The sequence below is a fragment of the Arabidopsis lyrata genome (genome assembly GCF_000004255.2).
Source record: "Arabidopsis lyrata subsp. lyrata unplaced genomic scaffold ARALYscaffold_1, whole genome shotgun sequence".
In the NCBI taxonomy this organism is placed as follows: Eukaryota; Viridiplantae; Streptophyta; class Magnoliopsida; order Brassicales; family Brassicaceae; genus Arabidopsis; species Arabidopsis lyrata.
In genome coordinates this window covers 16370991-16385632 of record NW_003302555.1, presented here as the reverse complement: position 1 = coordinate 16385632, position 14642 = coordinate 16370991, and the positions used below count along the sequence as shown (strand labels likewise).

At 35.8% G+C, this 14642-nt stretch overlaps 3 protein-coding genes across 5 annotated transcripts; 2 read left to right on the top strand and 1 right to left on the bottom strand.

Moving 5' to 3' along the window:
• Nucleotides 1-210: 210 nt before the first annotated feature.
• LOC9329891 (sugar transport protein 5) lies at nucleotides 211-2932 on the bottom strand. Its single transcript, XM_002891062.2, has 4 exons — nucleotides 2651-2932; nucleotides 2222-2541; nucleotides 1206-1844; nucleotides 211-793 (listed from the first exon to the last, which is right to left on the bottom strand). The coding sequence occupies exons 1-4, from the start codon at nucleotides 2784-2786 to the stop codon at nucleotides 368-370; spliced, it is 1521 nt and encodes a 506-aa protein (XP_002891108.1). The 5' UTR covers nucleotides 2787-2932; the 3' UTR covers nucleotides 211-367.
• A 1447-nt stretch (nucleotides 2933-4379) lies between these two features.
• LOC9329890 (beta-catenin-like protein 1) lies at nucleotides 4380-6805 on the top strand. 3 transcript variants are annotated; one of them, XR_002329775.1, is made up of 8 exons: nucleotides 4381-5114; nucleotides 5293-5377; nucleotides 5482-5578; nucleotides 5677-5740; nucleotides 5825-5882; nucleotides 6036-6070; nucleotides 6291-6341; nucleotides 6548-6805. XR_002329775.1 is itself a non-coding variant. In XM_021015178.1 (7 exons), exons 1-5 carry the CDS (start codon nucleotides 4665-4667, stop codon nucleotides 5870-5872), a joined length of 744 nt encoding a protein of 247 aa, XP_020870837.1. In that variant the 5' UTR covers nucleotides 4380-4664; the 3' UTR covers nucleotides 5873-5882; nucleotides 6036-6070; nucleotides 6543-6805. The 3 variants fall into 3 exon arrangements, 1 of the variants encoding a protein (XP_020870837.1); XR_002329774.1 differs by having other exon boundaries at nucleotides 6543-6805; XM_021015178.1 differs by lacking the exon at nucleotides 6291-6341 and having other exon boundaries at nucleotides 4380-5114; nucleotides 6543-6805.
• Nucleotides 6806-7448: 643 nt separating this feature from the next.
• Nucleotides 7449-9056, top strand: LOC9329889 (berberine bridge enzyme-like 14). The gene is given in 3 exon segments (XM_021010463.1): nucleotides 7449-8643; nucleotides 8676-8932; nucleotides 8934-9056. Coding segments are annotated over 3 exon segments (1170 nt in total). The 5' UTR covers nucleotides 7449-7853.
• The last annotated feature ends 5586 nt before the right edge of the window (nucleotides 9057-14642 follow it).

The window sequence follows — 14642 nt, the reverse complement described above, 5'->3', positions numbered from 1 at the left end:
AACTACAAATAGTATTTTTATATTGCACATTTTGCATAATTAATCTATATTTAAAAATAATTAAAATACTATATTTTTTAAAATTAAAACATATTTTAATATAATTTTAGTTAAGCTTACAAAAATAAAAATTAAAATGACAATTTCGACCGGTAACCGTGCAACGCACGGATACATATCTAGTATAACATAAGCAATATACATTATCATAGCCATAAAATCACAAGATTACACAACATTATATAAAGATTCCGGTCAAAATACATAACTATACTAATTTGATATATCTAACATGTCATATATCCTTTTAATCCTAACTAATAAACATAATCCATGGAAAATGTAAACCATAGCAATATTGTATCTTTCATATTGACGTCCGTTTAGTGAACCGTTGCCAATACCAATGCTTCTCCCAAACTTGATACATAGAATCCACAGGGATCCCTTTGGTCTCCGGCAAGAACATGATGACGAACACCGTCATACTAAAGATCCAACCGCCATAAAACAAGAACGCACCGTACTTGAAATCGCAGAGCGTTGCTAAGAACGTCTGAGAGAGAGCGAACGTTGCGGCGAAGTTCACGGCGACGCTTAAGCTTTGACCAGCCGGTCGCATCTTGAGTGGGTATATCTCACTCGGGACAAGCCAGCTCAATGGCCCCCACGACCATCCAAACCCAGCCGAGTATATGCAAAGTAACACCACCACCGTCACGGCGTAACCCTTCTTCATCTCTCCGTCCCCGTTGGCTCCCACTGTCACCGCTAGTAACACAGCCACTGCAATCTGTACACAAGACCTAGTTATCAATATTTGGCATATTTGGCCCAATCACGTAATGTTTTTTTTCTTTCTCTCTTAATCTTTTAGTATAATTAAGAGACTGCAATTAAAGCAAAACATTACTAAAAATACTTTCAATTTAGAAACATTTGTGATTTTAGTCTAAATTAGGTTAAATAGATGAAGAAAAAAAAATTATTGAAAGAGGAGAAGATTAATTGCTCATAAATAATTTCCATGCAAAGCCAATTTTTATTATCAAAAAAATATTTATGATAGATAATTGTGTTTATCATATATGTTGTGGAAAATAATTACTATATTGTATACGTAACAAAATTTGCGTTTAAATTGTATTCATAAATCACAACCATATGCGTAAGCATAAATAATCTGTACCTTAATTAGAACGTACCTGGCAGAGAAACATCTGAATACCACCAGCAATGAACAAAAACCGTCTACCAAACCGGTCAATAACCATGGTTGAGACAAGAAGCGAACCAAGATTAACCAACCCGAGTATCAACGTCGCAATAAGAGCCGGACCAGAACCAAACCCAACCGATCGAAACAGAACCGGCGCATAGAACGCATTAACCGTGATCCCGGTTAACTGTTGAAAACATGGTATCGCCACAGCAACCGCAAGATGAGGCCTATACCGTCTCTCCAATATCGTCTTCATAAACGGTTCGGCTCTAGCCTCAATGGCTAGTTGGCTTGATCTAGACAACTCTGCTAGCTCAATTTCCACGTCAGCTATGTTTTCGACGCCACGTAGCTTAAGCAGCGACGTGTGAGCTTGATCGTGTTTCCCACGCGCCAAGAGGCTAGAAGGTGTATCGGAAATGAATAGACATCCCACGGTCATGATCGCGGCTGGTACAGCAGCTAGACCTAAAGAGATACGCCAGCCGTTACGGTGGCTGTCCGTACCGTAGTTTATTAGATTGGCTGCTACTACTCCGACACCGATGAAGAATTGAAAGCCGGAGTTAAATGCTCCACGCCATCGCGGTGGTGCTACTTCCGATAAATACACCGGAGCTGCCTAGAGTGTTCACATTTAATAAAAAAAGTAAGTTGCTCCATATTTATTTTTATTAAATGTGATAGATATGCTAACGAATTAAACAACAATGTTTATACCGAAACCGTTCAAACCGAGGTAAATTTTGTTTAAAAACTAAACTAAACTAAAACGCGAACTAAAACTGTTTCTGTTTTTTATTTAAACTTGTTACAAAGTCGAATCTAAAACCGTAATTTTATCAAACCTAACGAGTTATACATAATTGTGTATTGGTTTCAGGTTTTATAAAAGTGATAAAACCAAAAATATATAAGAAAGAACAACTTAACTATATATTAACACTCAAACAAACAAAAATATACTATGGACTTCAGTGAAATTGGAACTATAGCTACCTGGTTTGTGAAGCCAACACCAAATCCTAACAAAATCCGACCGGAGATAAGCATGGCGATGTTGGCAGCTAAGCCATTGATCAGGGCACCAAAGAGGAAAGTGAAACCGCCAAGGATCATGGTGGTGCGGCGACCATAAGCCGCTGTGAGACGGCTAGCCACTAAGGAAGCGACTAAGCCGGCAACATAAAGGCTAGATGTGAAGGCCGTAAGAAGTTGGCTGTCGTAGACGCAGTACACATTCGTCTTAGCTTCCGAAGCTTTTTTAAGAACCGATGGAAAGAATTTCTCAAGAAACGGCTTCATTGTTGTCACACCCCCTTTATTAAATTAAAATCAAAGATAAATTAGTTAATATAGTTTAATTTTTTATTTTTATTTAAAAACGTGGTTTATGAAATGATCCTTTTCTGTGCTTGAATTTGTAACCTGATATTCCGATATCGTAGCCAAAAATGAGACCACATGAGGCAGCCACAATGCAACTCATGACAACTGCGGTTGTGATCTTGGCATCTATTTTTCCGGCGCCGGAGACATCAAGAGCCAATCCTCCGATAGCCATTTTGCTTATGTCTTACAAATGAATTGTTGTTGTTTTTTAATCGTAAAACCAAATGAACAAAGATAATACATTAAAGAGGATTTTAGGTGAGACTTTTAGTTAGTTGGCATGGTGACTTGATGGTGCAAGTGTGCAACCACTTATCTATATATTTTTTTTTCTTCTTATGGTTACAATTTTGTATCGAAACACATACGTCTTAGATGGTAGACCACATATCTTTTATTTAATAGCATAAACTATATATATGTAATGAAGTAATTTACATTCTTCAAAAAATAGCATATGTAGGTAATAATAGATCGAGTTTGGTATAACATCCTTATCGTTGACAGAAACTGATAAAAGAATCCATATAGATGATAAGAATATGAAAATAAATACCCGCACAAAGACAAAGTTTACATAATGTTGGTTTGTCACGTGTTTTAACATTTGGTAGGAAGAATTAAAGACGTAGTTTAAGCCTCAGTGCTTTAAATTCTAGAAGTATAAAAGTGTGACGACATTTAGCACATTAAAGACTAATTTGCTGGCCTTTCCTGATAAATAAAATTTCGGAGATGTACATATATCTAAATTAGATAATATTTGCTTTTAATTTGTACCATTTGTCGCATGTAGTGACGAATTAATACTTGGCCTTCATAAGAGCAAATTGAAAATACAAGCAAGTTAATAATGAAACCCATCGATTAGTTGGTATGTGATGTGTCAATGACTCTTTGTATATCTATTCATTTAATTTCTCCATAATATCTTTGAGGTATGAATTCCAATTTGAACCCACCACCTCTTTTTCACTTAAACGAGTCTTTAACAGTAGAGATATTGGAATTTTTCATAAATTAATGCCCTCTAAATTTAATATTAACACAACAAAGGCCACAAACACATGCTTGTGTAGCTTCTATAGTTCTATTTAGGGCGGGCTCTGAATATAAATCCTAAGAGTCTTATAATATAGTTTAGATTTCTCTAAAGTCCACATTGTACAAACCTTTGTATTGAACAAGAAAACACCTTCTCCAATTTCTACATTATCTTGAGGTCTCAACCAAACTATACTCATTACAAATCTTCAATACGTAAAACCTAATGAGGTATATTATTGAATTTGTTTGAATGGTATAAACCATTTGTTTCTCATTTCGACTTTTCGAGGATGCTACTGCCATCTTTGAGAATTTTGCTTTTCATTATATGCCAATATTTTTCAATTTGCATGATGAATTATATATTTTTTGTCGCCAACTAATATGATCAAGAAAGAATTCATTTGCAATATATATGCAATCACCATTTAAGAAAAGATAGGATCACTGGAATTTGATGGTAAAAAAATCAGTACAAAAAAATTAGGGAAACAAACACTACAAGAAATATCCACATTGATAGCACATAAAGATAACTCATTTTTCGTAAATGTTATGAAAGGTGAATGTTTTATTTTGATTACTATATAATAACACTGAAATAACGTTAAGATAAAAAATCACTATACGGGAAACGAAAATCACTTATTCTGTCAATACTTAAGAAAAAAATCCATTTAAGAACCATATACGAGTATCTCAGATCTAAAATTTTTTAGTGCCATCATATATACCAAAGTCAAAAAAAGTTACCCTTCTTTGTACGACAAAAAAAAAAAACCTAGATCTATACACTCCACGAAACTCTTCGCCGGCCTCCATTCGTCACCATCACCATGTGGAGAAGAATCGTCTCCTCTCATCTCAAAACCCTAGCCGCCGATGTCGTCGCTGATTCTCCTCGTGGATTGACAGTTCTGTGTGGTGGGCTCGCGTCTGAGATTGAGATTTCAGGCTTGGGGTTCTCGGATTTGAACAGTGAGTGGAGTTTGGGATTTGGATTATGGTGAATTTGGATCGCGTTTGGCTTCTGACGAAGATTAAGGTGAGGGAATTTGAAGGAATCAAGAAGTATGCGTCTGAGATTCTTGCAATTCTGTTGCAAAACAGCACGGCGAATCAGAAACGGCTAGGTCAGATGAATGGTGTAGACGCTGTGCTTGAAGGTGTGGCGATGAATAAGTCGAAGGATCCTAAAACTCCTGATAAGGAAGAGATGTTAGATAATTTATTTGATTGTTTGTGTTGCCTCTTGATGCCATTGGAGAACAAGGAGAGGTTTGTGAATGCAGAAGGTGTTGAGCTGATGATTATAATCATGAAGCAGAAGAAATATGCTTACGGGTCTGCAATTCGAGCTCTAGACTTTGCCATGACCAATTATCCACCAGCATGTCAGAGTTTTGTGGATGTTATGGGACTGAAGACAGCATTTGCTGCTTTCATGGGTAAGGCAAGTTTTTCAATCCCGTTCCCTCTTACCATCTTTATAAACTCTCTAGTGGCTTATTGGGTATTGAAGTCTGTATCTTTTATTAGAAAATGCTTGCGTAGTAGATCAAAGTAATGTGAAAGAGGCGATTCTGAGGCATACTTGCATATTGATTTTGTCTAGTTCTTTGAATGTTTAGATTCCGCTAAGCAAGAGGATCAAAAGGGAGCGGTATGAGGAGGAGCTAGAGGAGCGGGTTATTTCCCTGATTGCGTCATTATTTGGTAAGAAGGCAAGTCATATGTTTTATGTAAAAGTAAACTATGTTTTCCTTGCATGTTCTGGATGTTAATTCTTTGGTTTTTTGGCGGTTGGTTGTATCTCTCAGCTGGGATTTTAAGGGGTTCTAGGAGAGATCGATTGTTGAGTAAATTTGTGGAGAATGAATTTGAGAAGATTGACCGGCTCATGGAATTATACATGAGGTAATAGAAATGTTCTGTTTCTCTTCAATAGTATACCATTTTAAGCATTTGATTAAAAAGCCAAGGCTTCCTCTCTCATTATTGTTTGTACATGGCAGATATTCTGATAGGGTTAGATTAGAGGCTGAGAGATTAGACCAGCTTGAGCTTGATGACCTTGAGGTAATTTTCACTTTATCTTTTTCATATTTTGATGTTTCATTCTGAGCTTGAATCTGTTTAGCAACTGATTGTTTTACTTTTCAGTTGGATGAAGATGAGAAATATAATCGGGAGCTAGAATCAGGCCTCTAACAGTCTTCAGGTTCGACTAAGTTTAATTTGTCCAGTTTCATGTCCGTTTGGAAAATGGCAAATGTGCATTTTCTACATTACACACTTATATAGGCCTCTACACTTGATTTTATCTTCTTTTTCTAGTTCTTAATCTTGAGTAACGTTTTTTCCGAAATTGCAGCTTGTTGCTGTTATCCTGGGCCATATTTGGAATGGGTATGTATGTTCTTAATCTCACTTTTTTTATTCTTCTGTATATATATTCTATTGGGACTGTAATGTGTATTTTTATTGTAGTATATTCTGATTCTTGACTTTATTAAGCTAATTTTCTAAGAATAAATTGTTTGTTGGTGATACTTACTAAGACACTTACTCTTCTCATCTGCAAATCAACCTTCTTCTCGATTTATTAAATTGGTTTTTGGTTTTGCAGAATAAATTGTTTCGGAGAAGGAGCTTGCATGTGGTTGCAGGAGCTTAAGTGGTAAGACGTTTCTTCAAGTTTTAAACTCTATATTAGCTTAATTCCAAGGCTATCATGATTATGTCCAAGCTAACCAAGTACGTAGTTTACATATGTGTATGTTTGGTAGATGTATTCCCATGTGTCGATTCTTTTTTCATCTTAGTGAATAAGAGTTCTAAGATGGTGTCTTTTGTCCCCTTGTTCTTTTGTTTCATGTAGCCTAGACGGGAGTGCTAATAGGAACAATTGTTCAGATTGAAGTTTTATGTGTTTTGCTGTTGATGAGGAGGCGAAATAGATAGAGGAGAAGAAATTGAAGAGATCGAAGTTTGTCTATGTCCTTATGATGTTAGTTGGTTCTATTTTGTTTAACACTTATGATGTTAGTATAAGACTTGGTGTGATGTTATGTAAGACTTGTTTGGCTAATTGGTTAATGTAATATTACTTGTTGATGATTAATAAAATATAAAAGTTTTATATATAGGTCCAATTAAATAAATTTTAAATAATTGGATTCCAATATAAAATTTATTTTATAAAATAAATTAAATTTATATAACGAAAAAAATGTTACGACATAATATAAAACAGCATTAAACGTGTGTTATAATAAAGTATATTATAGCATTCGATTAATGCTATAATATGAAAATGCTATCGTATGTGGGGGTCTATCATAGCATTCAAAAAACGCTATCGTAAGTGGGGGTCTACCATAACAGGCGCATAAGACAGCGTTTATGAAAACGTTATTGATGACATATAATAGCTCTTCTCTCTTGCTAATAATGTAGATATTTCTTGTAGTGAAATTTAGAAATTAATTCTTCATTTTTTGGGTCTGAAATAAATATATTTAGGTTTCAAGTTTCAAGAGTGCCATTTTTAAATTCGTACTTTTATGCATTCCCTTCATTTCAAAATGTAAGACGTTTTGAGGTTTTGCACGCAACTTAATGAAAACTATATATTTAATTTAAGTATTTTTTTCTTTTTAAAGCATTAAAGCAAAAAACATGTTATATTACATGTATTTACTAAAAACATATAATTACTTTTGAATTTTTTTTATTATTTTATATCGGGATGACAAAACGTCTTATATTTTGACACAAAAATAAAATATCAAAACGTCTTATATTTTGAAACGGATGGGGTATATAGTAAAGTTTAAAAATAGATCCGATAAGTTGATTCCAAAAAAAATTAGAATCTAATTTTTTATTATTATTTTAGCATCTAATTAACAAGATTTTAGCATCTAATTTTAAAAAATTTAGCATCTAATTATGAACGCTATATTTTAACAATAAAAATTTCAACTACCTACCTATTATAGTATTATTGACTACTTTTTAGATTTCAGTCTACCAAAAATATACGTTCACAAGAAGAGCAATCTATCTTCTTCTTTTTTCCCACTATCTATCTATTTGTTTAAGACAAACAAATACAATTTATAAATAATCCAAACCCCTCTCCAATCCATCAAAAACTAAAACCATTATCTTCTCCAAGGAAAGAAAAATGAAATCTTCAACAACTCAAACCATAATCGTCACATTTTTTCTCCTTATAATTCCAACATCATTCGCAGCACCACCAAAACTCGAAGACAGTTTCACACAATGTCTCACCACTTTCAAACCTTCCGACCCAAAGTTCCCAATCCAAAACTTCACATACACGCAAGAAAACCCTAACTTCCTCATCATTCTCAACAACTACGTCCGTAACCTCCGTTACTTCAACGGTATTACACGTAAACCGGTGGCGATCGTGGCTGCGGCTCACTTCACTCATATCCAAGCTACAATAAACTGCGCCAAAAAACTTGGCCTCCAGCTTCGAATCCGTAGTGGAGGACACGACTACGATGGAATGTCTTATTTATCCACCGTCGATTTCGTCGTCCTCGACATGTTTAATCTACGTTCAATCGAGATTGATCCTAAACTGGATACCGCGTGTGTCCAATCGGGTGCCACCCTAGGAGAGATCTACTACAACGTTGCCAACAAAAGCAACAACCTCCGAGGGTTCCCTGCAGGAATCTGCCCCGGTCTCGGTGCTCGTGGGCATTTTAGCGGTGGAGGTTACGGAAACATGATGAGGAAATACGGTTTATCTATTGATAACAATATAGACGCTAAGACTGTTGATGCTAACGCAAGAGTATTGGACCGGAGCTCAATGGGAGAAGATCTTTTCTGGGCCATACGAGGCGGTGGAGCCGCTAGTTTCTGTGTTGTCTTAGCCTGGAAGATCAAACTTGTTCCGGTGCCGGAGAAAGTTACAGTCTCGATCGTCGATCTCGGTCGATCTCCGGTTCTCCCAATATTTAACGTTGAAACGGTTGGAAACCGAGGAGGAGTAAGCCATCGACAGAAACAGCGTTTCCTCACCGTGCAGGGAACATGTTCAAGATTCAGTACTCATCTAACTGGTTCGTGCCAGGTGAAGAAGCGGCTAGCGATTGCTTGAGCCAGACGGAAAGAGTGTTCAAGGCAATGAGCCCTTACGTGTCTAAGAATCCAAGAGAAGCGTTTTTGAACTATAGAGACGTTGACATTGGGAAGAACTTGAATTCGACGTACGAGGAAGGTAAAAGTGTATGGAGTTAAGTATTTTATGAATAACTTCGAGAGGTTGGTTCAGGTTAAGACTAGAGTTAATCCCGACAACTTTTTCCGGTACGAGCAGAGCATTCCAGTGCACTTGAACCGTTAGAGCATCTCCAATGGGGAGTTGTCTCCATGGAGCTCTCTCAAATTTTTAATAATAAATTTGTTGAAAATTTGAGATGAGAACTTTTGTTTTTTTTTTTTTAATTTTTCATACTCCAATGGTAAGTTTTCTAGTGAGGTTCTCTTAAGAAAAAATAAAATTATTAAAAATATTATTTCATAAAACTTAATAATTATTACAATTTATAAAAATATTAAACATACATTATTTCAAACATTTTTAAAAAGATATGCAAAAAAAAATTGGAATAACGATTAGTTTTACTCTCGATTGTTGCGAAAGTTTCGCCAGATATGCTCAACCAAGTCAGCTTTCAATTGTTGATGCATATCACGATCACGAACTTGATTTCGTCTGCCCATTATATTCGCGAGATTTGTAGGCATAGCTGTAGAATACGCTAAATCGACTTGAGAAGTTTGGTTTGCTTCATCTTGTGTGAATTCCAAAACATCAAACTGAGTGTAACCATCTCTCTCGTCCTCTACTATCATATTGTGCAGTATGATACATGCTCTCATTATCTTTCCTATTTTTTCCTTATCCCAAACAAGAGCTGGGTTTTTAATAATGTGAAACCGAGCTTGCAATACTCCAAATGCACGCTCGACATCTTTACGGACTGCTTCTAGTTTTGTAGCAAATAAAGTGGCTTTCCGAGTTTGTGGTAGTCGGATAGATTGGATAAAAGTCGCCCATTTCGGATAAATACCATCTGTGAGATAGTATGCTAGATGATAATCCCGTTCGTTGACTGCGTAATTCACATTCGGAGCTTGGCCTTGTAAAATATCATCAAAAACGGGTGATCGATCAAGAATATTGATATTGTTTAAGGTACCTGGAGGTCCAAAAAACTCGTGCCATATCCAGAGATCTTGTGATGCGACCGCCTCTAAAACGACGGTTGGTTTACCAGAGCCACGCGTATACTGGCCTTTCCAAAATGTTGTGGTTTGTGGTTATAGGTTTCAAGAAGAGAATACTGAAGTGGTTTGAGGTTTGTGGTTAAAGGAGAAGGAAGAGAAGCAGAATCAATTTTGGGTTTGTGGTTTGTGTTAATGTTAGCAATTTAAAGAAGGTGAAGGTGCCTTTAGTGTTAGCAATCAATTACACTAAAGAAACTAAAGTCTTTACCTAATCTAAACCAACTAAGAATTTATTACATACAAACCAATCAATTGGATGGTAAAGAAACTAAAGACACAAAGCATTTATGCAACTATGATGTTCAGTTTCTCTCTATGATGTTAAAGCATTCAAACATTTATCACACACAAACAATAACTATGATGTTAAGTTTACTTACTCTCTACTTAACACTATACACAATCAACTCAAGCATTTATCAGAAAATGCATGCTATCAAACAAACAATAATTGCAATAACTAAATAAGGAACATTTACCTTTAATCAAATCTCATAAGCCTACTGCTTTTGCAGTTTATCCTTAACGATCACATGATCCTTCCCATCTCCACTTACCTTCTCCAATAGCCTTCTAAACTTTCAGTGTTCCCATTGAAACTCAACAAAAACAGAGAGAAAGAAAAAACAATTAGCAAAGACAATAATAATCAACTCACAAATGTATCTAATGAAACTTAACAGATATATACACTAATAGACTGATTTTAATGATTCAAAACAGAGATAAAGATATCAAATTTAATGTATGAATACTCAAATCAAGCAAAATCCGAGAATGCTTCATGATTCTCAAACTAAGTGTGCAAAATCCGAAATTATCTACCAAAATCAAACAATATATTTACAGTTTTTTGCTCAATCATGCCTAATAAGTAAAACAGAGCCTCCAATTCGATTTAAATGACAAAAAAACAATCATTCTTTTTCCCGAAACTATGAACCCTAACTCTAACAATCTATGACAAATTCGTCAACAATCATGGTTATTTACAAACAAAAAGCCTCCAAATTGCTTAATAAACAACAAATTGTCGCTAAAAACGAAGAACCCTAACTTACAAATCGAAACCCTAATTTTCTTCAAACCCTAATTTCGATCGGAAACCACAAAATAAAACAAATCAAGTCACGATACACAGAGGAAAGGGGCTAGATTCATACCTGGAACAAGATATTGGACCATCCTTCAACGAATCAAACTTCTCCATCGCGAATCTTCGAATCGGTTTGACTCCATTCGCCGATGGTCTTAAATGTCTATCCAGCTGATGATTCCGGCGGCAGGTAAGTCTCACATACTACGAAATCGCCGTCGATTCATCGGAAACTCGCGGTAACGGCGTCGATTCGTCGGAAAATCAGATCGCAATCGCGAGAGAGACTTCTGCGTTATCTTTGTTCTGTCGAGAGAGAGAAAAGAACAAAAAATAATGATAGTTTTTTTTTTCCTTTTGGTAAAATGCTTCCTCCAACCAAAAAATGACACGTGTGCGGTTCTCTGAAAATCTCAAATTTCTCTGAAGAGAAGCGATTCTCTTTTGTTTACTCAGTTTTGAATTAATTTTGATCAAAATAATCAAGAGAACCCATCTAAAAATTTGAGACAACCTCCCTTTGGAGGTGCTCTTAGAGACATTCTTATTATTTGTGTCTTGTTTTATGTTTAGTTTTTTATTTTATTCCTCAAAATCAATGTATTAATAATGTTAAATAATGGAATCCCTCGGCAATATGTCCCATGAGTCCATGACCATGTGGGAGAGGAGGTAATTATTATTTAGCTTTTACTATTATTGTAGTATCAATAAAATGTTTTTTAATTTTAATTTTTGTTAGAAATAAATGTGCTTTTTCTTGGTAAAATTTTGTTGTTAATTTTCTTTTTATATACATTTAAAATCCAAAAATAAAAATTTAGATAATAGGATTAGAGATAAATAAGAAAATATCTCTTATAAATTTATAATAAAGTAGATGAACCCTGCAAAGCCGTGGACAAACTCAATTTCAACAAAGTTTTGTTTTGCAAAACTTTTTTTTTATTGTGTTTATGTAATAAATTATTGGGATAATGGATTCAAATATTTGAAATATTACATAAATTCTACGAAATTTTTATGTTATATCATATATATATTTTTTAAGATTGTTACAAACTTTATGCAGAAAAATGTAAAAAAGAATAATTATGATTAAAAACAAGATCTTTTGAAACATTTTTATTTCTTAAGAAACAGTTTGTTTTTTCAGAAATAATTAGATTTTAAAAAACATGAGTGGTAAATAACTAAATAGATACATATGTTTTTTTTGGTAGGAAAATAGATACATATGTTGATGAAAATGTATTTGAAAAGACTTCAATAAAAAAATTATGATCTATAGTGAAAAATACCAAACAAAAAGTTATGATAAATATTGGGCCATATGTATGGGTTTTAAGATGTATTGGGCTTTGGTCGTTACTTGTTTATGACGGTTTGTGTAAACCCTAGAGTTAACCTAAAGCTATGTGTATATAAGTTGTTGTATGATCAAGGAATAAAGCAATTCAGTTCGGTATCCAATTCTACATGGTATCAGAGCTTAGACCTTTCTAAATTGTTCACCGTAAAATCGAAAGTTTCGATACTCTGTTTTTTTTTTTTTTTTCTTTTCTTCTTTAGTCTATGTCCCTGTTTTCTTTCGTCGATAGTTTCGACAGTTTCTTGTGAAGAAAAACGTGATGGCAGGACCAGAAGACTCCACAGGAAGTTCCGGTAGCGAGGTCGCTACTACAAATCAGGCAGCAGTGGTGGTGTTTCCATATCTGTTGTCGAGTAACGATAATCCGGGAACGTCGATCTCTTCTGTTACGTTGAATGGAGAAAATTACAACGAGTGGTCTGAGGAGATGTTGAACGCACTACAAGCAAAACGAAAGTTAGGGTTCATCAATGGCTCTATTGTGCAACCGCCAGTTGGTGATCCAAATTTTGAAAATTGGAAGTCAGTAAACTCCATGATTGTGGGCTGGATCCGTTCTTCAATTGAGCCAAAAGTTAAGTCAACAGTGACTTTTGTCTCAAACGCTCATCAATTGTGGGAAGATTTGAAGGAGTGTTTCTCTGTGGCAAACGAAGTTCGTGTTCATCAGATTAAGGGGGAGCTTGCTTCATGTCGACAAGATGGGCAGTCCGTCTTGGATTATTATGGCAGGTTGTGTACTCTCTGGGATGAACTGCGTGTGTATTGTCCTCTTCCCGTATGCTCATGTGGAGCACAGTCCGTGTATGCTAAGGACAGGGAGAAAGAGAAGGTACATCAGTTCTTGTTGGGTCTTGACGATGCTCGTTTTGGTGGTCTATGTACGAATCTGACAGGCATGACTCCATTACCTTCTCTTGGTGAAGCGTATTCCAAAGTTATAAGAGAAGAACAAAGGCTCTCCTCTGCTCGAGCTCGTGAACAGACACGTGATGCTGTTGGTTTTGTGACTCGTCGGGAATCATCTGGAGATCAAAGTACAGAACCAGTAGCTTACTTGGGAAAATCAGACAATCTAGTTGGCAACAAGACTGATTCGATTTTGAGGTTCAACAACAGAACAATGTTGTGTTCTCATTGCGGACGGTCTGGTCATGAGAAGCGAGATTGCTGGCAAATTATCGGTTTTCCTGATTGGTGGGCTGAGCGTGGACAAGGAAGAGGTGCTGGGCGTGGGCAGAGAGGACGCGGCAATGGACGAGGTCGAGGGCAAGTCACCACAGCTCACGCAATGACCTCGAACCAGTCCGTGTTTTCTGATTTTTCGCCAGACCAATTGAAGATGTTGCAGCAGTTGATTAATGAGAAAGCAAACAATGAAAAACAAGGCACCGGTGGTGTTGAAAAATTGTCTGGTAAGAAAGATCTTGGTAATGTTATTCTTGACACAGGAGCTTCCCATCACATGACGGGAAATCTTTCTTTTCTTCGGCAAATAGAAAAGATTTCTCCATGTTCTGTTGGTTTTGCAGACGGGAGTAATACGTTTGCTTTGTGTGTGGGAATTTTACCTTTGTCAAGCACAATTTCTCTGACCAATGTTCTATATGTGCCAAGTTTAAATTGCACCTTGATTTCCATTTCAAAAATTTTGAAACAAACCAAGTGTGCCGCGATGTTTACTGATACACTTTGCGTTTTGCAGGACCGTTCTTCGAGGACTTTGATTGGAAGCGGTGAAGAGCGTGATGGGGTTTACTACTTGAAAGAGGTTGTTTCAGCAAAGATACACAATGTGAATGCTAATCTTGATGACGCGTTGTGGCATCGGCGACTTGGACATCCTTCGTTTTCCGTGATTTCATCTTTACCTATGTTTTCTAGTTCCTCTAAAGTTGCTAGTTCTAGTCCTTGTGATGTGTGTTTTAGAGCTAAGCAAACTAGAGAAGTTTTTCATGACAGTTTCAATAAAGCAAACGAGTGTTTTTCATTGATTCATTGCGATGTTTGGGGACCATACCGTGTTCCTTCTTCATGTGGTGCAGTTTATTTTTTGACTATTGTTGATGATTTCTCGAGAGCAGTTTGGACATTTCTCATGCTGGAAAAATCAGAGGTCCGTGGCTTATTGATGAATTTTTTTAGCATATGCAGAAAAACAGTTTGGTAAA

What these genes read in the sequence shown, in the direction of transcription:
- LOC9329890 (XM_021015178.1), top strand. Translation starts at nt 4,665, where the DNA reads ATGGTGAATTTGGATCGCGTTTGGCTTCTGACGAAGATTAAGGTGAGG. An exon ending in TTGCTGCTTTCATGGGTAAG is followed by an intron (nt 5,115 to 5,292) that starts GCAAGTTTTTCA and finishes TTGAATGTTTAG; the next exon opens with ATTCCGCTAAGCAAGAGGAT. An exon ending in TTGAGCTTGATGACCTTGAG is followed by an intron (nt 5,741 to 5,824) that starts GTAATTTTCACT and finishes TTTACTTTTCAG; the next exon opens with TTGGATGAAGATGAGAAATA.
- LOC9329891 (XM_002891062.2), bottom strand. Translation starts at nt 2,786, where the DNA reads ATGGCTATCGGAGGATTGGCTCTTGATGTCTCCGGCGCCGGAAAAATA. An exon ending in CTACGATATCGGAATATCAG is followed by an intron (nt 2,542 to 2,650) that starts GTTACAAATTCA and finishes AATTTAATAAAG; the next exon opens with GGGGTGTGACAACAATGAAG. An exon ending in TTCAGATGTTTCTCTGCCAG is followed by an intron (nt 794 to 1,205) that starts GTACGTTCTAAT and finishes TCTTGTGTACAG; the next exon opens with ATTGCAGTGGCTGTGTTACT.